The sequence below is a fragment of the Somniosus microcephalus genome, chromosome 1 (assembly GCF_052327205.1).
Source record: "Somniosus microcephalus isolate GS21.2 chromosome 1, FLI_Smic_1.0, whole genome shotgun sequence".
In the NCBI taxonomy this organism is placed as follows: domain Eukaryota; kingdom Metazoa; phylum Chordata; class Chondrichthyes; order Squaliformes; family Somniosidae; genus Somniosus; species Somniosus microcephalus.
The window spans coordinates 167,956,231-167,981,794 of NC_140987.1; the positions used below are offsets into that span (position 1 = coordinate 167,956,231).

The 25,564-nt window shown below is 46.8% G+C and overlaps 1 protein-coding gene across 1 annotated transcript in view; it reads right to left on the reverse strand.

Annotated features, from left to right (window-relative positions):
* The window catches only part of mcc (MCC regulator of WNT signaling pathway), a 450,686-nt gene extending 425,383 nt beyond the window's left edge, over window positions 1–25,303 (reverse strand). Inside the window, exon 1 of the mRNA XM_085987123.1 lies at window positions 25,049–25,303. Coding sequence (XP_085843249.1) covers window positions 25,049–25,173 — 125 coding nt within the window. The 5' untranslated portion in view covers window positions 25,174–25,303. The remainder of the gene's footprint in view (window positions 1–25,048) is intronic.
* Between the last annotated feature and the right edge of the window lie 261 nt (window positions 25,304–25,564).

Consider the following 25,564-nt stretch of genomic DNA (forward strand, 5'->3'; position numbering starts at 1 on the left):
AGACTGGGGGAAGAGAGAGAGCGAGAGACTGGGGGAAGAGAGAGAGCGAGAGACTGGGGGAAGAGAGAGAGCGAGAGACTGGGGGAAGAGAGAGAGCGAGAGACTGGGGGAAGAGAGAGAGCGAGAGACTGGGGGAAGAGAGAGAGCGAGAGACTGGGGAAGAGAGAGAGCGAGAGACTGGGGGAAGAGAGAGAGCGAGAGACTGGGGGAAGAGAGAGAGCGAGAGACTGGGGGAAGAGAGAGAGCGAGAGACTGGGGGAAGAGAGAGAGCGAGAGACTGGGGGAAGAGAGAGAGCGAGAGACTGGGGGAAGAGAGAGAGCGAGAGACTGGGGGAAGAGAGAGAGCGAGAGACTGGGGGAAGAGAGAGAGCGAGAGACTGGGGGAAGAGAGAGAGCGAGAGACTGGGGGAAGAGAGAGAGCGAGAGACTGGGGGAAGAGAGAGAGCGAGAGACTGGGGGAAGAGAGAGAGCGAGAGACTGGGGGAAGAGAGAGAGCGAGAGACTGGGGGAAGAGAGAGAGCGAGAGACTGGGGGAAGAGAGAGAGCGAGAGACTGGGGGAAGAGAGAGAGCGAGAGACTGGGGGAAGAGAGAGAGCGAGAGACTGGGGGAAGAGAGAGAGCGAGAGACTGGGGGAAGAGAGAGAGCGAGAGACTGGGGGAAGAGAGAGAGCGAGAGACTGGGGGAAGAGAGAGAGCGAGAGACTGGGGGAAGAGAGAGAGCGAGAGACTGGGGGAAGAGAGAGAGCGAGAGACTGGGGGGAAGAGAGAGAGCGAGAGACTGGGGGGAAGGGAGAGAGCGAGAGACGGGGGGGAAGAGAGAGAGCGAGAGACTGGGGGGAAGAGAGAGAGCGAGAGACTGGGGGGAAGAGAGCGCGAGAGACTGGGGGAAGAGAGACTGAGAGACTGGGGGAAGAGAGACTGAGAGACTGGGGGAACAGAGACTGAGAGACTGGGGGAAGAGAGACTGAGAGACTGGGGGGAAGAGAGACAGAGAGACTGGGAGGAAGAGAGACAGAGAGACTGGGGGGAAGAGAGAGCGACAGAGAGACTGCGGGGAGAAGAGAGAGACAGAGAGACTGGCGGGAGAAGAGAGAGAGACTGGGGGAGAGAGAGAGAGAGAGAGACTGGGGGAGAGAGAGAGAGAGAGAGTACGATTCGGACAGGTTGGGCGATTGGGCAGATGCATGGCAAATGCAGTATAATGTGGATAAATGCAAGGTTAGCCACTTTGGTGACAAAAACAGGAAGACAGATTATTATCTGAACGGCAATAGATTGGGAAAAGGGGAAGTGCAACAAGACCCGGGTGTCCTTGTGCACCAGTCGCTGAAGGTAACCATCCAGGTGCAGCAGGCAGTTAAGAAGGCAAATGGTATGTTGGCCTTCATAGCAAGAGGACTCGAGTACAGGAGCAAGGATGTCTTGCTACAGTTGTACAGGGCCTTGTTGAGACCACACCTTGAGTATTGTGTGCAGTTTTGATCACCTTATCTAAGGAAGGATGTTCTTGCCATGGAGAGTGTGCAGCGAAGATTCACCAGGCTGATACCTGGGATGGCAGGAATGACGTATGAGGAGAGATTGGGTCGATTGGGCTTATATTCGCTAGAGTTTAGAAGAATGAGAGTGGATCTCATTGAAGCTTATAAAATTCTAACAGGACTAGACAGACTAGATGCAGGAAGGATGTTCCTGACGGCGGGGGAGTCCAGAACCAGGGGTCACAGTCTAAGGATAAGGGGTAAGCCATTTAGGACTGAGATGAGGAGGAATTTCTTCACCCAGAGAGTGGTGAACCTGTGGAATTCTCTACCACACAAGGCAGTTGAGGCCAATTCATTAATTATATTCAAGAAGGAGTTAGATATATTTCTTAAGGCTAAAGGGATCAAGGGATATGGGGAGAAGGCAGGGACAGGGTACTGAATTTGGATGATCAGCCATGATCTCATTAAATGGTGGAACAGGCTCGAGGAGCCGAATGGCCTACTCCTGCTCCTATCTTCTATGTTTCTATGTTTCCATTAGTTAGCTTCAAGATATGGCCGGTAAGTGTATGACAAATAGGCAAGCTGCTCTAAGAAGCCAAATCATGCCATTCCATCAGCTGGCAAACAAATTCCACATCCGCCACGATTTCGTCTGTCATGCTCAAATCCAACACCACTTTTTCTACCTCCCTCACCATGCAATGCAAACTAACCCCATCAGAACCAGCCGTCTGCAACACAGAACCCTCCCACAGGCACATCCCCTGTTTCTATTCAATAATGTCCAAGTAATCAGAAGACACCAAAAGCCTACGTAAATCCTGCGAAGAGGACTTTGGTCACTCACTTCTAGAGGAGCAATGGAAAAATGCATTTGGGCCGACGCTCTCAGCTTCCACCTCCATCAGGACTGCAGCTGAAAAGGCACACTTCAGCTCTGCTGCCACCTCCAGCCTTTATGGGCGGAAGTACTGAAGTCCCACAAAGCCATGGTCGATCTCATCACCAATTTTATTATTTTGGACACTAGAAAGTTATTCAAGAAAAATGGCAGATGAAAAAAAGGGAATTGTGGGAACCCCATTGGCCTGATGCACAGTGACAAGTTTATATATGTAATTCCAGTATACGCGTGGACCCAGAAATTTATAATGAAAAAAATTGACTATGTCTGACAAAAACGTGACAACTAAAAGTGGCACAGACAGGAAGTGCATGCAGATGCAAGATTATATCATAGACATAGGTATTCAAAGACTGTATGCAAAAGACCAGATGAATCATTAAGGGATAAGTTGTTAAGACAGACTGTAGAAGATCAGAATGGGAGATGTGCTAAATAGATTCTTCATGTAATTAGTCTTTATACACTGGTCATCAAATTACAGATGCAGTCACTCAGCTCAGGAATCAATAACAAAGTTCAACATCAGTAAAGCATAAATTAACAAAAATGATTGTCCACCAGCCACCTGGGATGGGACACAGCCTAGAATCCTCACAGAAATGAGGAATGAAAAAGGAGCTCCATAAATACTGGAACTGTACTCAAGGATTGAAGGATAACAGAGGCTATCCCATCTTCAAAATGTAGATAATTTAATCTAATACCTTCAAGGAGAAGAATGTTTGAGATTTTAAAGAACACATAAACAAAGTGAAATTTTGGTCCATACCTCAGCTCAAACCTTCATGTTTGACCAGTTTGTTTTTCCTATGGTGTGAGCTGCTAAAACTGGGAACAGATATCAGGAATCCCAATCTTACCTCCTAGATTAGAAAGAACTTGCATTTATAGAGTACCTTTCACATCCTCAAGAAAAATCATTAATCAAAACATCAAAGACAGAGAACACAAATATCTCAATGACGTAGCAATCTGGATGGTCCAAGTGTACAATAATGGCTTGAATTGTAGTTTCCCATCAAATCGACAGATGAGTGTCAGCTGTTGTGGGTACACTGATGAGAGAAAAGCCTAAGCCTGCCACTGATAGAAGTAAAATTCCACGGTGAGTATCACAACAAGAGCCATCTCCTTTGCGCTTGTAGAGATGCGCGACGTTGGCATCTTTGAAATCTTGCAGTAGTTTCGTGTACCCAGATTTTATTGCAGAAGACAAGGAGTCTCTCCTTAAGCTTCTGTCCTTCATTCTTATAAACCTCTGCAGGAAATACCATCCAAACCGGCTGCTTTTCCACTCGACATGTGTGTAATTCCAAATTGGATTTCAGCCATGTCAGATGGGATGGTAAGCTGGTCTTGCACAGGTAATTGTGGTATGTTGTTTAATGCATCAGCAGACATTGCAGAGGGACAGTTGAGGACTTGGTTGAATTGGCTGGCCTAGAGTTCCAAAATCTCTACTTTGTCAGTTAGCAATTTTGTGCTATCTTAACTCAAGACAGGGAAATGTCACTTATGTTTGGTCCATACACAACCTTTAGCTCTTCAAAGAAATGCTTCACGTCCTTTTGGTCAGTGGTTGATTACAGAACCTCAGTCTTCATCTCACACCATTTTTCTTTCACAGGGCGAAGCTTACTGCTTTGTGAAGTGATTTAATATAATTTTCTTTTATTTTGATACTTGAATGTTTCATATTTAAAATTAGATGTGATTAAGTTAGTGAAGAGAGAAGAAAAAGCTTGCATTTATACAGTATCTTTCATTTCATAATCTCAGGACATCCCAAAGTGCTTATTAGCCAATTAATTATTTTTGAAGTGTAGTCACTGTTGTAATGTAGAGAAACGCAGCAGCCAATTTCTGTACAGCAAGGTCCCACAAACAGCAATGAATAAATTGCAAGTTAAACGTTTTTCAGTGGTGCTGGTTGAGGAATAAATGACTGTGCCGCGCAGTAAAAGAAACCGCCCGCTCACTCCGCTCAGGCCCACAACAGCGGGAGCTTTAATAACACAGCAAAGTCGAAGTGGCCAGGAAAAATATCCGATCAGGGAGAGGAGGGCGGGGCCTCACCCGCCCTGACCAACAGCCTGCTCTAATCACCGCCCAATCTTGTGTGACTGGCGTCGACTCTCAGCAATAGCTATGGGGGCGTGTCCTGCGGATGAGCCAATAGCAGGTGAGGGGGGCAGGTGCTGGATGGCTTCCCTGCGGAGAGCCAGCCCAGGAAAGGGAATCAGGAACTCGGTGAAATGAAGGATGTGGACGAGATATTAACAGCAACCATTAACAACCAAGAATATTTAAAGGGCTAGGATCGATATTAAGTGCAACTGGTTCTGACCTTTTAGTGGATTCAATAGTCCCTTTACCTAAAAATGAGCCCTGACCTGCTCAATGAGACATTGAAAGTAATTGCTGGTTCACCTCTTAGCCTCCTGTGTATTCTATGCACCCGGACTATTTTTTCCCCAGGGAAAAAAAAACTTTATTTATGCATGCGCAGAAAATTACGCGATTTGTGCATGCACGGAAAATACAGGGATTTGAAACACTCATGTCAACGATCTTGATTTCCTTTACTCCCACGTTAAAAATTAAGAATTTGTTTAGCCTGCTGAACGACGACTTGCTCTCCTGCTGGTGGCCCTGTCAAATAACCGCATGTTCTTTCACTGGAAGCGGCCCATCTGAAGCAACCAATTCTTCTTGGGAATAATGAGCAAGAAAAAAAAAGTTATCTTGGAAGAGCGCATGGGAAAATTACTTGTTGCAGAAAATTGGAACGGAGACCTGGGAAAGGTATTGTTCTCAGAATTTTATATACATAGCGATCATATTCCCGAGCTCGAGCCCACAGCACCTGCATGTAAAGATTAATGTTAAAAAAATGTTTTAAATACTTGTTCATTTGGGATGTAGCTAATAGCAAATAGCAGGGCTTTATTGGATCCCCTTGTCATTCAATGTACCAAAGCGGTGCTACAATTAATTTAGCAGGCTTGGTTTTTTTTAGTTTTCAATATTAAATGCAATCCTTTCCCCTCGTCATTTACTAACAATTTGTAATAAAGTTTGCCCTGACTTTTTTTTTAAAAATGTTTATACATCAGTGCAAAAACATGCAGAGACACTGCTGTAAGATACAATTATGTAAAATAAGCCATCCACTGGGATGCATGCAGAAAAGTTACTTTATAAAACTTAAGATCTGCTCTCCTGTTAAACTCTCGATGAATCTATTTGTCATAGATGTGAATTAACTTGACAAATCATTTACAATTGAAGATTTTTTCCTCATTAAACTGGTGGTTGAGACTCTAAGGGAATCAAGGGATATGAGGATCAGGCAGGAAAGCAGAGTTGAGGTTGAAGATCAGCCATGATCTTATTGAAGGCTTGAGGGGCCTCGTGGCCGACTCCTGCTCCTATTTCTTATGCTCTTATGTCAGTAATCGGTTAGTGACAGCCGAATGCACTTCCTGTCCAGGAGCAAAGGTCGTAGCGTGCACTTCCTGTATGGAAGCAACGGTCAGCAAGGGGTTGGGTTGGGAAAAAAATAGCAACTCATGATTTCTTACCAAATCTTATGAATTTTAAGAGCCTGACTGATTTATGAGGCGATGGGGCTGGCAATACTGGGGTTTAGCCAGGAACACTGGAACAGTCCTGTTCCCTGGCATGTGGGAGCTCTCCCCATGGGTAAGGGTCTCACTGAGCGGGCTGAACAGCAAAGGGGACAATGCAAAGAAACCCCCCCCCCCCCCCCCCCTCCAAAGAAAAGGGTGAGAAGGAAGCATCAAACATGCAAAGTCAGCCTGGGCACCAACTAGCCCTAGCACAGCAAACAGATGCCTCATTATTAGTTATTATCGCACTGGGTAATGACTAGCCAAAAGCAGATCAATTTACATATATAAATAATTATTACAACTTGAGCGAGCAAAGCGAGATGCCCAAAATCATTTCGGCGAGCAGACACAAAGAACTTGGCTGGAAAGTCAAACTGCAGATAAACCACAAGCCGAAACTCAAACGTCATTATTATTATTAATTAATGACATGAAATGTCTCGCCTAAAGGAAAAGTCAGATTCCATGTAGAGCCTCAAAGTGAACAAGGCAATAGCAAATACACATTGAGTGAGGTGCCAGCATGGGCTGCAGAGTCTGCCAAAAAAAATTAGTTTACTCTCAAATAACCACCTAAGTAAGAAAATTAAAATGTAATAATCTGCCTTAATGCAATTCTTAAAAAGTTCCCCAAATCCCCCTACCCAGCATCCAAGGCCTGGAACCCCCTCCATACCTGAAGCTGTACTCAACCTGGCTTTGGGCTTGATAAAAGCTATCAGATAGAATCATACAGCACAGGAGGCCATTTGTCCCATTGTGCCTGTGCCAACTCTTTCATAGAGCTATCCAATTAGTCCCACTCCCCTGCTCTTTTGCCATAACCCTGCAACATTTTCCTTTTCAAATATTTATCCAATTCCTTTTTGAAAGTTATTATTGAATCTACTTTCAGGCACCCTTTCAGGCAGTGCATTCCAGATCATTGTAACATGTTGCATAAAAATAATTCTCCTCATCTCACCTCTGGTTCTTTTGCCTTCACCTTAAATCAGTGCCCTCCTGCCAGTGGAAGCAGTTTCTCCTTATTTACTCTATCAAAACCCCTCAAAATTTTGAACACCTCTATTAAATCTCCTCTTAACCTTCTCCGCTCTAAGGAGAACAATCCCAGCTTCTTTAATCTCTCCAGATAACTGAAGTCCCTCATCCCTGGTACCATTCTAGTAAATCACTCTGCACCCTCTCCAAGGTGACAGTACAAGAATAGATTGGCAGCGAACATAAAAGGGAATCCAAAGGTCTTCTATAGGCATATTAACTGGAAAAAGGTTGTCAGAAGAGCGGTGGTGCCGATTAGGTACCAACAAGGAGATCTAGTGGTGAAGGCAGAAGACATGGCTGAGGTACTAAATGAGTACTTTGCATTGATGTTTAGCAAGGAAGAGGACATTGGCAAAGCTATGGTAAACAAGGAGTTTGTCAGGATACTGGATGAGATAAAAAATAGATAAAGAAGATGGTACTAGAAAGGCTGGCAGTATTTAAAGTTGATAAGTCACCCAGTCCGGATGGGATGCATCTTAGGTTGCAAATTGCAGAGGTGCTGGCCACAATCTTCCAATCCTGCTTAGATACAGGAGTGGTGCCAGAGGACTGGAAGATTGCAAATGTTACAGCCTTGTTCAAAAAACAGGGAGAAGGATAAACCTGGCAATTACAGGCCAGTCAGTTTAACGTTGGGGAAGCTTTTAGAAACAATAATCCGGAAGAAAATTAACAGCCACTTGGACAAGCATAGACTAATAAAGGAGAGCCAGCACGGATTTAAGACAAATCGTGTTTGACTAACTGGATTGAGCTTTTTGGATGAGGTAACAGAAAAGGTGAATAAAGGCAGTGCAGTTGATGTTGTGTATATGGACTTTCAAAAGGCGTTCGATAAAGTACCACATAATAGGCTTGTTAGCAGAATTGAAGCCCATGAGGTAAAATGGACAGTAGCAACAGGGATACAAAATTGGCTACGGTGAATGGCAGTTTTTCAGACTGGAGGGAGGTAAACAGTGGTGTTCCCCGGGGTTCAGTACCAGGACCAATGTTCCCTTTAAGTTGTGCAGCCGCGCAACTCTCTGCACCTCCCGCGCAGCTGGCTCACCAGCTTTTCAATTCAAAAAACTTTAAAGGGGCTGCGCACCCAAAAAAAATTAACGGGAACATTGACTAGGACCACTACTATTTTTGATATACATCAAATGACTTAGACTTGGGGGTACAGGGCGCAATTTCAAAATTTGCAGATGGCACTTAACTTGAAAGTATAGTAAACAGTGAGGAAGATAGTAAAACACTTCAAGAGCACATGGACAGGCTGGTGGAATTGGTGGCCACATAGCAGATGAAATTCAATGAAGAAAAGTGTGAGGTGCTACATTTTGTTAGGAAGAATGAGGAGAGACAATACATGCTAAATGGTACAATTTTAAAGGGGTGCACAAACAGAGCAACCTGGGGGTGTTTGTGCACAAATCTTTGAAGGTGGCAAGACAGGTTAACAAAGCAGTTAAGAAAGCATATGGGATCCTAGGCTTTATAAATACAGGCATAGAGTACAAAAGCCAGGAAGTTATGCTAAACGTTTATAAAATACTAGTTAGGCCCCAGCTGGAGTACTGTGTTCAATTCTGGGCACCACACTTTAGGAAGGACGTGAAGGCTTTGGACAGGGTACAGAATAGATTTACTGGAATGGTTCCGGGGATGAGGGATTACAGTTACATAGGTAGACTGGAGAAGCTGGGGTTGTTCTCCTTCGAGCAAAGAAGGTTAAGAGAAGATCTGATAGAGGTATTGAAAGTCATGAAGGGTTTACATACAGTAAATAAAGAGAAACTGTTTCCAATGCCTGAAGGGTCTGTAACCAGAAGACACAGATTTAAGGTGATTGGCAAAACAACCAGAGGCGACATGAGGAAAATAATTTTTACACGAGTGGTTCGGATTTGGAATGCACCGTCCGCGATAGGGCGGTGGAATCAGATTCAATAGTAGCTTTTAAAAGGGAATTGGATAAATACTTGAAGGAGAAAAAATTGCAGAGATATGGGAAAGAGAGGGGGAGTAGGACAGGATTGCTCTTCGAAAGAGCCGGCGCACTCATTGGGCCGAAAGGGCTCCTTCTGTACTGTACTATTGTATGATTCTAAGCAAGTCAATTAGAAGAGATGTCTACTGCACAAGGCCATGAGTGGTTTAAGACGACATTGAGTGGATGTTTGATTGTGAGCGAGATAAGCAGAATATGCTTGTCGTTTGAGGTGGTAGACATGGTCATGTGTGCTCGCAAGATGTATTTGTTGCTGAATGTGCCGTCCATGTACAAGAGAGCACTACTGCTGTGGTCCATTTAACACGGCGTCACCAAAAGGAAATTGATGAATAGGTTACGGATGTAGAGGTGTCAGCAATGTCTTCATGGTCATGTTGGTAGTGATAAGAAGCACGTACAATTGGAAGGAATTCCAACTGCTGAGCTTACTTTCAGTTCAGTTTGTTGTTGTCGACTGCAGGTTAAGAGGGAGCAACAGTCTGTTCATTGTACAGAAGATATGGGGTCATCAACTGTTGTTGAATCATGCATTCCAAGTACATGCCATAATGTGAGACAAAAGATTCAACTTGGGGAAAGTCAAATTAGTGTTCTCGCTGTCGTCAGGTTTGTCGAATTGCTGCAAGATTATCCAGTTCAGTTTCAAAACAGCGTTCAGTGCACCATTTACACATGCTTGGTCATCCTTTTAGTGGTCTTTCATCGAGGATATCAATTGCGTCTCTTGCTAGGCGACGTGTGTTTCAGGAAGAGTGCTAGGCATCTAAAGTAATGTAGTCATCATGCTTGGAATTATTCTACTTCTAATGTTCTTTCATCTGCTGGAGATGTTGGTGAGGGGATTGTGGATGGACCTTCTACTGCTGTTGACTTGTCCAAACCAAGCATAATGTTTCATCAAAAGAAGCAGTCAGTGGATGTTGTGATATATGAGCTTCCTAAACAGCCTGAAGGTGAATTTTGTAGCATTGTTCATGAAGGATGGACAAGATCAAGAGTCATCGCCAGCATTCAGAGGGCAGGCATTTGTGAAGTTAGACATAAGAGAAATTTAATTTGCTGGTGTAATTGTTTTGAAGAACATGGAAGATGTGAAGGCTATGATACACAAGTACAATCCCCATGTCCATTTCTACAAGACAGCTGTAGAGTTTATTAAACACCCAAGCAGTAAAGTGTGCATAGTGATTTGTTCTAATTGGGGGGGGGGGGGTGGGAAAGCGAGAGAGAGAATTAATTGTCAACAATATGAAGCTCCCACTGTACCAGAAATTGCCGCTATTATGTCTAGTGAGGGAAGCAAGTTGGATGTTACAAAGTGACATTGTCATCTTGAAGAATGAAGATAGAATTAAACTGATGAATGGAGCTTATAATCCTTTCATATTGTGTGTTGGTTTCTCCTCGAGGGCACGTTTGGCACTTGGGGATACTGCAGTTCCATCACGACAATACAGTTACAGCTATTCAGTTTCATTGACAAAGAATGCAAGTTTGTGATTCAAATAAATTTATGCACATGGCAGGGTGTCCATTTCAGTGAATTGTTGATGCAAATGCAAAAGTGGAGAATCAGCGTTGAATTGGATTCGTATACATCAGAAGTATATTCGAGCTGATCTGTACAAGGGTCTACAGAATGCTTGGAAGCGGACATTAATCAGTTTTTGTTGGTCCTCATATATAGCCAACATCTTTTTCTGGAGGGCCCCAACACACCGATCAGCAATATCAAGATTCAATAAGCATTATGCAATGTGTTGGAAACCAGATTTGTTCAACACAATAACATGTAACCCTAAGTGGCCAGAAATCATAGTTAAGCTGCTTGGGACAAATTGTAGGAAACTGACTTGATAATTATGCATCTCAAGTTACACAGAAATAATGCATAATTTGACAAATAGGTCTATTTTTGAAGGTGTAGGAACTGGGGTTCCTAGCCGAAGAATTGAGATTGACTCAGAAAATCAAAAACAATAACATTTAATGAACAAATGAAGCTGTACAGGAAACTAGGATACAATGCAAGTAGGTCTGGTCTGCTTGAAAGCCTCTCTGGAAACTGCTAGAAGGTTCCGAGCTCAACTGCTAGCAAGTTCCGAGCTCAACTGCTAGCAGGTTCCGAGCTCTGACGTCATGATGTCATCACGTTCTTCCTGCCGTTGAGAGATCACGTGACGGACGGCATGGCGTCATCACGCGGAGTACAGGAAAGAAGCCCCAGTACAGTTAACAGATACATTAAAGGTGCAGCCCCCAGCTGTACTACATTGCTGTAAAAGGAATTATATACAATTGTCCGTAATCCTCTGGTGGTTCCGCCACATGCACCCCCCCAGAATTGCTTTTAACAGAGAAGGTAAGGCGAGAAGGGGGTCTGACGAGTCTGTCCGACCGACTGCGATACCCCGGCAGCTGGAACGGAGCGCTAGAAGACGAACTGGCCCTTGGCTGTGGTTGGGATGACGCCGCAGGCGGAGAAGAGGATGCCGGCTGTGGTTGACCTGGTGAGGCGGGCACTGGCGACTTGGCGGATGACTGTGGCTGTACTGGACCGGCAGTCGACGGTGGACGAGGCGGCTGAGCGGTGACGACTGGTTCGCTCAGATCCAGATGCGCCGGTTTCAACCGGTCGATGGAGATGTGGTCAGGCTTACCGCCGACATCGCTTGTGAAGGACTTGTCACCCGACGAGATGACGCGGAACGTACCTGTGTAAGGCGATTTGAGCGGGTTTTTGCGAGCATCCTGCCAAATGAACACGTATTCTGCGCTCTTAAGATCCACCGGTACATGGGAGCGCTGCAGGTCATGATGCGACGTAGGCACTGGGATGAAATTCCTAGCCGCTTCCTGGTGGCTGACGAGCTGCTGAGCTGGGGACCAGGGTTCCGTGTGAGGAGGAAGAAAATCGCCAGGCACTCAGTGGTTGGCCATAAACCAGCTCTGCTGAAGAAGAATGCAGGTCATCCTTAGGCGCCGTGCGAAGACCTAGCAGCACCCAAGGGAGCCTGTCCACCCAACTAGGCCCACGGAGACTAGCACGCAGTGCGGCTTTAAGGGACCTGTGGAATCTTTCACACAGACCGTTCACCTGTGGATGGTAGGCGGTGGTACGATGAAGCTTGGTGCCCAAACCTTGAGCTACGGCGTTCCAAAGCTCAGAGGTAAATTGAGGCCCCCGGTCGGAGATGTCAGCTGGTACCCCGAACCGAGCTACCCACGACGAGATGAAGGCTCTGGAGACGTCTGCCGCTGTGGTGGCAACCAAAGGAATTGCCTCTGGCCACCTAGTGGTGCGGTCTACCACGGTGAGGAGGCGAGTGTACCCGCGAGAGGGAGAGGACCAACCAGGTCCACGTGCACATGGTCGAATCGACGCTCCGGAACCGGAAAAGTGGCGACTGGGGCCTTAACATGGCGTTGTATCTTGGACTTCTGGCAACTCACGCAGGTATTGGTCCAGTCACGGACGTCGAGATGCATGCCCTTCCAGACGAATTTCTTTGCCATGAGCCGTTGTGACGCTCTCATGCCAGGGTGTGACAACCCGTGGATAGTGTCGAAAATTCTCCTGCGCCATTCGACTGGAACGATTGGACGAGGGACGCCCATCGTGATGTCACAAAGGAGTGTGGTCCCTGCGGCCTGGAAACTGACATCAGCCACTTGTAAGCTGGAAGGTGCGGTCCGGTATGCCTGCACTTCAGGGTCTGCCTTCTGTTCTTTTGCCAAACCAACATAGTTGACTCCCAGGTGTACTGCGTGGAGCTGGGCGCGGGAGAGACAATCCGCCACCAGGTTGTCTTTGCCCGAGACATGTTGTATGTCGGTTGTAAATTCAGATATGTACGTAAGATGACATTGTTGCCGTGCTGACCATGGTTCCGCTGTCTTGGCCATCGCAAAAGTAAGCGGCTTGTGGTCTACAAAAGCCGTGAATGGCCGTCCTTCCAGTAGGAAGCGAAAATGGCGGATGGCCACAAACAATGACAACAACTCCCTATCAAAAGTACTATACTTGCGTTCGTTCTTCCGCAATTGGCGGCTGAAGAAAGCCATGTGCCGTCGACCCACTGCTCCTGTACTGCCCCGATGGCATAATCAGATGCGTCGGTGGTAAGGGCAATGGTTGCGCCCGGAAGGGGATGTGCCAACATGGTCGCAGCAGCCAAAGCGTTCTTAGTGTCGAGGAAAGCCTGGTCCATCTGGGGTGTCCAATCGATCGGGTCTTTGCCCGATTTACCTCTGAGGGCCTCGTACAAAGGTTGCATCAACAATGCCGCCTTGGGGACAAACTGATGATAAAAATTGACCATTCCCAGAAATTCCTGGAGGGCCCCGACGGTCTGAGGAAGAGGGAACGAGGTGACTGCTTCCACCTTTGTGGCCAGCGGGACAGCATCTTCTGAGGTGACTCTGTGTCCCAGGAAATCAATGCTGTGCAACCCAAACTGGCACTTGGCCGGGTTGATAATAAGGCCATGTTGGCTGAGACGAGAAAAAAGGGTACGCAAGTGCGTAATGTGTTCTTTCGTGCTGTTACTGGCAATAAAGATGTCGTCTAGGTAGACGAAAATGAACGGCAGATCGCAGGACACAGAATCCATGAGACGTTGGAAGGCTTGTGCTGCATTCTTCAGCCCAAACGGCATACGAAGGAACTCAAAGAGCCCAAAAGGTGTGATGACGGCAGTTTTGGGGACGTCCTGAGGATGCACGGGCACGTGATGATAGCCTCGGACGAGGTCTACTTTGGAAAAGATGGAATTCCCTGCCAGATGGGCCGAAAAATCCTGAATGTGAGGAATTGGGTACTGATCCGGTGTGGTAGCCTCATTCAGGCGTCTGTAGTCGCCATCCGCCGCCTGGCTTAGGAACAATGTGTAATGGCGAGGACCAAGGACTATTCGAACGTCGAATAATACCCAGGCGTTCCATTGTATGGAACTCTGCCTTGGCGGCCGCGAGTTTGCCAGGTTCTAGCCTTCGAGCTCTCGCATAAACGGGGGATCCTGTCGTGGTAATGTGGTGCGCCACACCGTGCCTCGCGACTGAAGAAGAAAATGTGGGCCTGGTGAGCTCAGGGAACTCACTGAGAAGACAAGAGAACTCATTTGAAGATGGGACTGCACAGGCAACTGACCAAGACATCGCGGTGCTTCGGTGGCAGGGGACCGAGTGAAAAGTGGAGGCACTGATTAGCCGGCAGTGTCGGACGTCAACGAGAAACCCGTTTGCGCAGAAGAAATCTGCCCCCAGGATGGCCTGTGAGACTTTCGCCGTGATGAACTCCCAAACAAAACGTTGGCCGCCAAAACTCAACTGGACCCTACGCTTTCCGAACGTGCGAATGGCCGCACCATTGACTGCCTCGAGGGGGGGGGACCTTGACCGCCGGATTGAAGATCTAGCTTCGACGCTGGTAGGATACTGCACTGGGAGCCAGTATCACAGAGAAAACGTCGCCCTGACAGGGAGTCTGTAATGTATAGGAGTTTCCCTGCGGACCCGACGGCCATCGCAACTCCGGCGCGTCCCTTAGGCCTTATTGACCTTCTCAGAAACCGCTGGTTTGAGGTAGGTTTTTTTTTTGGTGAGAAACTGCAGGGCGGACGGCAATTTCTGGCCTTCGCGCCGAAACGAGCGTGGTATGCACACCAGCCTGCAGGAGGAGGAGGAGGATTCACTCTTGTGGGGGATGGGCGCCTCGTGGCTGCACAAGATTGTTGTGAGGCGGTGAATATTTTATCCGCTTCCGCGGCGAGTTCAGCACAATCCATGATCGCAGAATTGGCCAAGGCCGTCTGTACTGGCTCTGGTAGTTGACATAGAAACAGCTCGCGGAACAGAAAACATTGCGATTCCGAGCCCAAAAGCGTGAGCATTTGGCTCATGAGCTCTGAGGGTTTTGAGTCCCCGAGGCCGGGCATGGAGATAAGTCTGCGAGCGCGCTCTGACTTGGACAGACCAAAAATCTGCAGTAAACGTGCTTTTAAAGCTTCGTACTTGCCATCGTTCGGTGGACTCTCAAGGAGGCTGACGACCCGCGAGGCCGTGGCGCTGTCGAGGGCGGAGACCACGTAATAATAACAGGTCGAATCCGCTGCTACTCCCCGGATTGCAAATTGGGCGTCTGCCTGGAAAAACCACGCGGCCGGTTGTTGCTCCCAAAATTGCGGCAGTTCGAGGGTGACGGCGTTCGTGTCCATGATGTAACTTCAACGAAAATTGTTCGAAGAAATCGGGGTCATCAATGTAGGAACTGGGGTTCCTAGCCGAAGAATTGAGATCGACTCAGAAAATCAAAAACAATAAAATTTAATGAACAAACGAAGCTGTACAGGAAACTGTAGGATACAATGCAAATAGGTCTGGTCTGCTTGAAAGCCTTTCTGGAAACTGCTAGAAGGTTCCGAGCTCAACTGCTAGCAGGTTCCGAGCTCGGACGTCATGACGTTCTTCCCGCCGTTGAGAGATCACGTGACGGACGGCATGACGTCATCACGCGGAGTACAGGAAAGAAGCCCTAGTACAGTTAACAGATACATTAAAGGTGCAGCCCCCAGCTGTATACTACATTGCTGGAGAAGGAATTATATACAACTGTCCGTAATCCTCTGGTGGTTCCGCCACAAAGGTGTCATTTATGTTAGTTACTGAATTTCAAAAAGGCCTTCCACATTCAACAATAGTAAAATACTGCGGACGCTGGAATCCGAAACAAAAACAGAAAATGCTGGAAACACTCAGCAGGCCAGGCAGCATCCGTGGAGAGAGAAACAGAGTTAACATTTCAGGTCTGTGACCCTTCGTCAGAACTGAAAAAAGTTAGAGATTTTAACCAGGTGCAGGGGCGGGGAGGAAAGAACAAAAGGGACGGTCTGTGATAGGGTGGAAGGCAGGAGTGGTGAAATGCTGCCATAGGGATGGCAGAATCATCAACAGCTGCCGCCTGAAAAAAAAAGGCCAAGGTTATAGTCTGAAATTGTTGAACTCGATGTTGAGTCCAGAGGCTATAAAGTGCCTAATCGAAAGAGGAGGTGCTGTTCCTCAAGCTTACGTTGAGCTTCATTGGAACAGTGTAAGAGGCCAAGAACCGAGATCAGAGTGGGAGTGGAGCGGAGAATTAAAGTGACAGGCGACCGGAAGCTCGGGGTCACCCTTACGGACTGAACGGAGGTGTGCCGCAAAGCAGTCACCCAATCTGCGTTTGGTCACCCCAATGTAGAGGAGACCGCATTGTGAGTAGCGAATACAGTATACCAAATTGCAAGAAGTACAAGTAAATCACTATTTCATCTGGAAGGAATTTTTGGGGCCCTGGACAGTGGGAAGGGAGGTTGGTGAAAAATAAATTCACTCGAGTCTGTCTTAAAGTAAAAGTACAGAGTTTATTAACAGGACGTTCTGGGAGATCATAGACCCCGCGGTCTAGTGATACCCTTCTCGTTCTCTCTTGGTTGGTACAGCTTTTTATTCCATTTTCATCCAATCACATTGTATTACAATAATCACCTGATCACATATGGTCATGCTTGTGGTTAAAGGTTAGTTACATCTTACTATGCCTTTGGTCACAGGTCAAATTCCCATGACCCCTATATTCTGCTGCGTCTACAATTTTAGCTAAAGCAGCATATTTCTTATCACTTACTCAGAACACACACATTCTGTCTTGTCCCACAGCTGCGTCTTATCTTTGTTTTGCAAAGCTTCTCTACACACTGTCCTTTGTGCAAGACTAGCGAAAGTAGCACTTTTCCAATCTGTACTGTTTTAGCTCTGCTTTTTCACATAAGTCAGTTGTTATTGTGAAACTTCTTATCGCCACCTGGTTCCTTTTAGCTCTTGCTCATCTGCACATGACCCCCACTCCTTTGTTCTGATTTTAATTCTGCTGGCACCACTTAATTAGTGGTTACCTCGGCTGTCTGAATTCTGAGAGGGTTCATTTTAACCCCTTCAATCACTATTTCATCTGGAAGGAATTTTTGGGGCCCTGGACAGTGGGAAGGGAGGCGGTAAAAGGGCAGCTGTTGAATCTCCTGCGCTTGCACGGGAAGGTGCCGTGGGGAGGGGAGGAGCTGTTGGGGATGATTGAGGAGTGGACCAGGATGTTGTGGAGGGAGCGGTCCCTTCGGAATGCTGAAAGGGGAGGGGAGGGGAAGATGTGATTGGTGGTGGGATCACGCTGGAGGTGGCAGAAATGGCAGAGGATGATCCGTTGAATGTGGAGGTTGGTGGGGTGAAAAGTGAGGACGGGTGAACCCTATCGTGGTTCTGGGAGAAAGGGGAAGGGGTGAGAGCAGAAGTGCAGGAAATGGAATGGACACGGTTGAGGGCCATGTCAACTACGTTAGAGAGGAATCCTTGGTTGAGGAAAAAGGAAGACTATCGGAAGCACTAGTATGGAAGGTGGCATCGTCAGAACAGATGCGGCAGAGACAGAGAAACTGAGAGAATGGAAGAGAGTCCTTACAGGAAGCGGGGTGGGAGGAAGTGCAGTCCTGGTAGCTGTGGGAGCCAATGGGCTTTCAATGGATGTTTGTCAATAACCTATACCCAGAAATGGAGGCAGAAGTTGAGGAAGGGAAGGGAAGAGTCAGAGATGGACCATGTGAAGGTGAGGGAAGGGTGGAAATTGGAAGTGAATGAAATTTTCTAGTTCAGGGTGAGAGCAGGAAACGGCACCGATACAGTCATCAATGGGAGGTGAGGGAGGGGACTTGAGTAGGACCAGAACAAAGAATGTTCCACATATCCCACAAAAAGACAGGTATAGCTAGGGCCCATGCAGGTTCCCATAGCAACACCTTTAATTTAGAGGAAGTGAGTGGAGTCAAAGGAGAAGTTGTTCAATATGAGAACAAAGGGGAGGGGAAGATGCAATTTGGTATACTGTATTCACTGCTCACGATGCGGTCTCCTCTACATTGGGGTGACCAAACGCAGATTGGGTGACCGCTTTGCGGAACACCTCCGTTCATCAGCCAGACAGAGGAGGGTGGTGGTGGATGGGAACTGGTTGGGCCTCTGTTCAAGGAAGAAGCGGAGCGCCCTCAGGCCGTCCTGGTGGGGGATGGAGGTGTCGAGGGATTGGACGCCCATAGTGAAAAGGAGACAGTTGGGGCCAGGAAACTGTTAAAGTGGCGGAGGGCGTCGAAAAAGTCACGAATGTAGGTGGGACGAGACTGGACAAGGGGAGAAAAAAGAATCGAGATATAAGAAATCAGTTCCGTGGGGCTAGAACAGACTAAAACGTTGGGTCTGCCAGGGCAGCCCTGTTTGTGGATTTTGGGAAGGAGGTAGGAGCGGGCTGTGTGGGGTTGGGGGACTATGAGGTTGACAGCCGTGGAGGGAAGATCTCCAGGGGAGGCAAGGTCAGTGACAGTCTTGGAAACAATGGTTTGATGTTTGGTAGTGGGGTCATGGTCCAGGGGGAGATGTCAGAGAGTTGGCTTTCAGCCTCCGCACGGTAGAGGTCGGTTCGCCAAACTACGACAGCACCACCCTTGTCAGCAGTTTTAATGACAATGTTGGGGTTGGATCTGAGAGAACGGAGTGCTGCAAGTTCATGTTTTGCTGATCTTTCAAGGAGAAAACAAGCCAGTCACTTTATAATTATGATGCAATTGTGTCTGTTGAGATTCTGGATTCAGAATTTTCAGTGGTTGCATAGAACAGTGACTACATGGATGATGCATGGCCCTTATGGAGCTGCAAATCCAAATGCAGCTTGCATTATTGATGGAACCTGTACAAGCATTACTCCTGTAAGTTATTTGGTGAAGTCACAGCTGATCAAAATAGTTACCCTCTATACCATAGGCTGATGGAAGTGTCGAGGTGAAAGGACTTCAGCTTGACAATGGTTTTGTTCTTTTTAACCAATATGAGCATCTGCTGCAGTTCAATGCCTTAGAAATAATCCAGTACTACCACTGATTGATCGGATCATAAATGAAGCTCTTCTACATATGGAATGGCATTTTGAAATTCAAGGGAAAATAATTCTGGACTTTCCTGGGATATTTGTTCCAAAAGAGGATACGGAAGGTTTTGGTGTTCTGCCATGTTCTGTTGTGAAGTATTCTTGTATGACAGAAATAAACTGATTGATCAGCTGAACGAAGGTGCTCATTTGCTTACTGCTGACCAGCATGAGATATACAGTGCAGTTGTTGGTGCTGTTCATGGAAATGATCACTTATTCTTTGTAGATAGTCCTGGTGGAGCTGGAAAAACTTTTCTGTCCCAATGAATATAAGCTGAAAGTCACATTGTACTTGCTGTGACCTCCTCAGGTATTGCTGCTCCGAGCAATGAACTGCCCACTCAAGATCCCTTTGAATGTAGAGGAGAGTTCAACATGTTACCTTCCATTGAGATCAGATGCAGTAAAACTGATCAAGCTTACGAAACTTGCTTGGGATGAGGCATATAAACAGAAAATGCTGGAGATACTCAGCAGGTCAGGCAGCATCTGTGAAGAGAGAAACAGAGTTAACGTTTCAGGTCAATGACCTTTCGTCATCGACCTGAAACGTTAACTCTGTTTCTCTCTTCACAGATGCTGCCTGACCTGCTGAGTATCTCCAGCATTTTCTGTTTTTATTTCAGATTTCCAGCATCTGCAGTATTTTCTTTTTGTGTTGGGATGAGGCACCTATGGCTAACAGATTTGGTACAAAGATTGTACTGTTTGGAGCTGACTTTTGCCAAGTCTCCCTGTTGTTCCAAGAGGAACTTGTGCACAAATGGTTTGTTCTACTTGGAAACAATTGTATCTTTGGGCTAGCCCATTTTTTTTAAGTGCAGATTGGTAAGAGAAATAGAAGCTCCTGAACTTAGACATGATTTTATTTGTATTCTTGACAAAATCGATTGTGCACGGGAATTGAGGGCAGACCTACTGTACAGCCGGCAGGCGCTCCTCGACATCGGGGCCGACTGCATGCGGCTCACACTCGGCGCCATCGATCTGCCTCCCGACATCGCCCGACCCCCGGGACCAGCGTGGCGTCCTTCCCCAGCCGGAAGTCGGCGCAGACCGCGCAGAGAACGCAAGCAGAAGCGGGGTAAGAGGGCCGGTAAACAAAATAGGCTGAAGAGGGCCCCACACAAACCCTCCCTCCCAAGTATTTTCCTGGCCAACGTCAGGTCACTAGAAAACAAAATGGATGAGATCAAACTTGATCTCTCCTCACAGAAAAGGACAAAGGAATGCTGCGCCATGATCTTCGCAGAGACCTGGTTGAACAACGGCATCCCTGACACCACCATCCAACTAGAAGGACGCACGGTCTTCCGCACCGACAGAACTGCAGACTCCGGTAAGAGCAAGGGAGGCGGTTTGTGCATTTACACTAACAATGCCTGGTGCACTAACACGGACATAATCGATAGATCCTGCTCGGCTGATTTGGAATTCCTCATGGTAAGGTGCAGACCCTTCTACCTGCCTCGGGAATTCACGGCTGTTATCATCACTGCGGTCTACATCCCACCACACGCTAATGCCAAACTAGCACTGAAGGACCTCTACAGGGCCATCAGCGAACAACAAACTGCGCACCCAGACGGAGCTTTTATCGTCGCGGGGGACTTCAATCACATAAACCTAAAATCTGTACTACCGAAACTCCACCAGAATGTTTCCTGCCCCACAAGAGGGGAGAACACACTGGATCAAGTCTACACGAGCATTGTAGATGCTTATAAGGCCATTCCCTGCCCCCACCTTGGGAAGTCTGACCACCTCTCACTGTTTCTAGCCCCGGCATACAAACCGCTCATCAAAAGAGTGAGAACATCAGTGAGATCAGTGAAAGTATGGCCAGAGGGGGCAGTCTCGGAGCTTCAGGATTGCTTCGAGCGCACTGATTGGGGCATGTTTGCCCATAATGACATCGAGGAATACGCATCCACAGTGCTATTCTACATTAACAGTTGCGTTGAGGTCGTCACGACCCATAAAAATATCAGGACATACCCCAACCAGAAACCCTGGATGAACGGAGTGGTCCGCTCGCTGTTGAAAGCACGTGACGCAGCATTTAAATCTGGCGACGCGCCGGCTTACAGTGCAGCTAGGACCAACCTAAAAAAGGGTATCAGGACTACCAAAAGGAAACAGACACTGCGGATAGAGGATCATTTCCACAACAACTCGGACCCCTGGCGTATATGGCAAGGCATCCAGTCCATCACTGACTACAAGAGCAAAAACACCAGCCCCCCGGTTAGCGATGCCTCCCTTCCGGAGGAGCTTAACAACTTCTACACTCGCTTCGACAGGGACAACAGGGAGCCGGCTACCAAAGCCTTGCCACCCCCGGAAGACCAGGTGCTCACTCTGTCGACCTCCGACGTAAGGGGTGTTCTACGCGGAGTGAACACATGAAAGGCTGCTGGACCGGATAGCATCCCTGGACGGGTACTCAAGGAGTGTGCTGATCAGCTGGCTGATGTCTTCACTGCCATCTTCAATCTGTCATTGGCACAGGCAGTAGTCCCTACATGCTTCAAGACCGCTACCATTATTCCTGTGCCAAAACGAACGGCTGTGACGTGCCTGAACGACTATCGACCTGTCGCACTCACACCCATCATAATGAAGTGTTGAGAGAGACTGGTCCTGGCTCACATCAAAGCCAGTGTTCCCGCCCCTCTTGACCAACACCAGTTTGCCTATCGTGCAAACAGATCAACGGAGGATGCAATCACAACTGCTCTACACTCTGCACTGAATCACTTAGATGGTAAAGAGACCTACATCAGAATGCTGTTCATAGACTACAGCTCAGCATTCAACACTATCGTCCCCAACAAGCTGGCCACCAAACTCCACACTCTTGGCCTGAACACTTCCCTCTGCAACTGGACCCTGGACTTCCTAACAAACAGACCCCAGTCTGTCAAATTAGGTAACCACACCTCCCCCCACCGACCCTGAACACGGGGGCCCCACAAGGATGTGTGCTGAGCCCCCTCCTCTACTCCCTCTTCACCCACGACTGTGTGGCTGTTCATGGTTCCAACACCATCATCAAGTTTGCGGATGATACCATGGTAGTAGGCCAGATCACCAACAACGATGAGTCAGCCTACAGGGAGGAGGTCCAGCATCTCGTGAAGTGGTGCGCCGATAACAACCTGGCCCTTAACATCAAGAAAACCAAAGAAATCATTGTGGACTTCAGGAAGTCTAAAGGCGGAAGTCACACCCCCATCCACATCAATGGGGCTGTGGTGGAAAGGGTGGACAGCTTTAAGTTCCTCGGAGTCCACATCACGGAAGACCTCTCCTGGTCCCTCAATACCTCCTCTCTGGTGAAGAATGCCCAGCAGCGCCTATATTTCCTAAGGAGGCTGAAGGGATGTAACCTGTCACCCCTGATCCTCTCTAACTTTTACCGCTGCACAATAGAGAGCATCCTGACAAACTGTATCACAGTATGGTATGGCAGCTGTAGCTACTTTGACTGGAAAGCCCTGCAGCGGGTAGTCAAAACTGCCCAACGCATTACCGGCACCCGGCTACCGACCATAGAGCACATATACCAGAAATGCTGTTTACGGAGGTCACGGTCCATCAAAGACCCTACCCACCCCAGCCACAGTCTGATCGCCCTCCTGCCATCTGGGAGACGCTACAGATGCATTCGCACCCGTACGACCAGATTTAGGAACAGCTTCTTTCCCAGGGCTGTCATCCTACTGAACTCCACAAATAAACTCTAAAGCCTGCACATCTGCCAATGCACTTTATTATGGTTATGTTTATGTTAATGTATTACAAGCCAAATGTATGTTGAATGTTTAAATGTCTTAATCTAAATGTACACTCTCGGGAGCCGCAAGCCTACATTTCGTTGTACTGCACTTGTGCACTAACAATGACAATAAAGTTGATTATTATTATTATTATTTGACTCTTGAATGCCGGTGAGCTTTAAGCATCGTCAGTTTTGAGAGTCCATCAATAAATCTCATTTATTTATACAAAGAATATTGGATTTTTTGAAGAAAACGTTTCCATTTTTGTTTATATGAAGGTTTGTGAAGATTTTTTTTTAAATCTGTTTTGTTGTATTTTGTAATTGACAATGCAAACACTTACCAGGAATGTAGGGAAATCAATGAATGGTTGATGTTTCCCAGTAATACTGAGGAGAAATACTTTTGGGTTGCATGTGGCGATACCTGCATATTTTCTCAATATGTTGGTGAAGCATAAACCAAATTCCAATTTTATGCAGTTTGCATATTTTCTGATGTGGAGATGCCGGTGTTGGACTGGGGTGGACAAATGTAAAAAGTCACACAACACCAGGTTATAGTCCAACAGTTTTATTTGAAATCACTTCATTTCAAATAAAGCTGTTGGACTATAACCTGGTGTTGTGACTTCTTACATTTGCACATTTTCTGTTACAGGTTTCTTTCTGCCCATTCATTATTTATGTCTTTCTGTTCATATTAAAATGACTGAAACGGATACGATGACTACTTTGAAAAAGTTTGAATTTGTTACAAGTTGGTGGCAATCTGTGGATGTTCTTTAAAAAGCTGAATAGATTGCATCTTTTCAAATGGATGACAGTGACAACAGTTATTGTTCACCAGGTGAAACGGTTAAATTAACAATTATTGAAAACCATGTTACTTACGTTGAGTATCTGCTGCAGGGGAATGATGCAGAGGCACTAATTAATGCCAGTTTTCAGCATAGCAGTTGTCAAATTGCTTGCACACATTTTCTGCTAGCTGTTCTGTATCAGCTAGACATCTTATCCATTATCTGTAATTTGCTTGAGAACGCGTTTCGTTTGTTTATCAATGCAAAGAATTATGCATTGCTTTCCGTCAACAGTGCACAGAATGTATTCGCCAGTTATGTATTTCTTAAAGGGTTTACAAAAAATGACATTGAAATGTTTTTATTGATGTGATTTTTAAAAATCTGTTTTATTATAAGTGCGTGTAAACAGTCATGTTTTGTTCTGGGGGGTCATTTCCGGTTCAATCACTTGCCATCTTCTAATTCTACTTTATTCAGGTGTGCGCTTGGTCTCAATACTAAGTTTTCAACATCGCGGGAGAGCGACTATTCATTCCGCTGAATAGTTCTGCATCTCTGAACACCCAAGCCTTTATCTTATACTAGAAGAAACAGCAACCTTCTGAACATCTACTTCAGTTGACTTATTTGAGCTTCCTCACATCAGCCAGTCAGTAAAACTAACTTTTTCAACCAAATCGTAAATTAAAAAACGTAAGTCAACCACTAAATTCAAGTTCTCTGCATTCGTGTTGCTTGCAACGCTGCCATCGTAACCGTATCAGACATCGGGATTCGTCAAGAAATCTATTAAACGCATACACTACCAGTAGAGTAAATGCTGCTTTTGGTTTTCCAACTTAAGAACCCAAGCATTAAATCAGTAAATACTTTGGTTTTGAAAAACTTGGTGTCGGTAGACAATTGCTTTTATGTTGCACACAAGCTAGATCGATTACGATAAGATTTGAACAAATCTGCAAAAGTTTCAATTTAGACAGAATTGGAGATAAAACATCTTTCCTCCTGTAAGCTGTCCCGTCAGTTGCACACGATGCAACAAAGTCTATGATTTGATATTGTTGCAATTTGTACCAAGACTCAACCTCTCCAGATTATTCGCTTTTTACGTTTCTGTGACTTAAAACGCATCGACTTCTGGAAAGTTTCTTCACCCCTCCCCCAACTACTGTAACAAATGGGACTAAAGTTTATCTGCAATGCATAAAGGCAATGCAGCCGGCCCCAGCTCCCCAATCAACCTTTTAAACTATTGTTTGCAACATTTAAGATTTACCAATCACCTCACCTCCATCTGACTAAACCCAAGGCAATGTTCTCTTGCATCCCCCCCTGCCCCGAGGCAATTCTTGCAAATGGAGCAAATCCGAGTCCTACCTACTGATGTAGCCGTCGCCATCCCCATCACAAGTCTGAAAGAGCCGTTTCATCCTCTCCTCCTCACCGGTGCTCGAAGTGTCACTGCTACCGCTGCTCGCACTCACCACCGCCGCTGCCGCCATCTTCTCCTCGCCCAGCCCCTAAACTCCCGACGTCACAACCAGACAGCGAGCGCACACCCGCACAAGGGCTACGATTCCAAACGGTATTTGCACGCGCCAGCCGCTGCCTCGCTCCGCACACAACACAAAAACACCGACCCCCCCCACAACCAATCACAGCCGCTGCCTCACTCCGCACACAACACAAAGACACTGACCCCTCCCCCCAACCAATCAGGGCCGCTGCCTCGCTCCGCACACAACACAAAAATACTGACCCCCCCCCCTCCCAACCACAGAGCCGCTGCCGCACACAACACAAAAACACTGACCCCCCCCCCAACCAATCAGAGCCGCTGCCTCGCTCTGCACACAACACAAAAACACTGACACCCCCTCCCAACCAATCAGA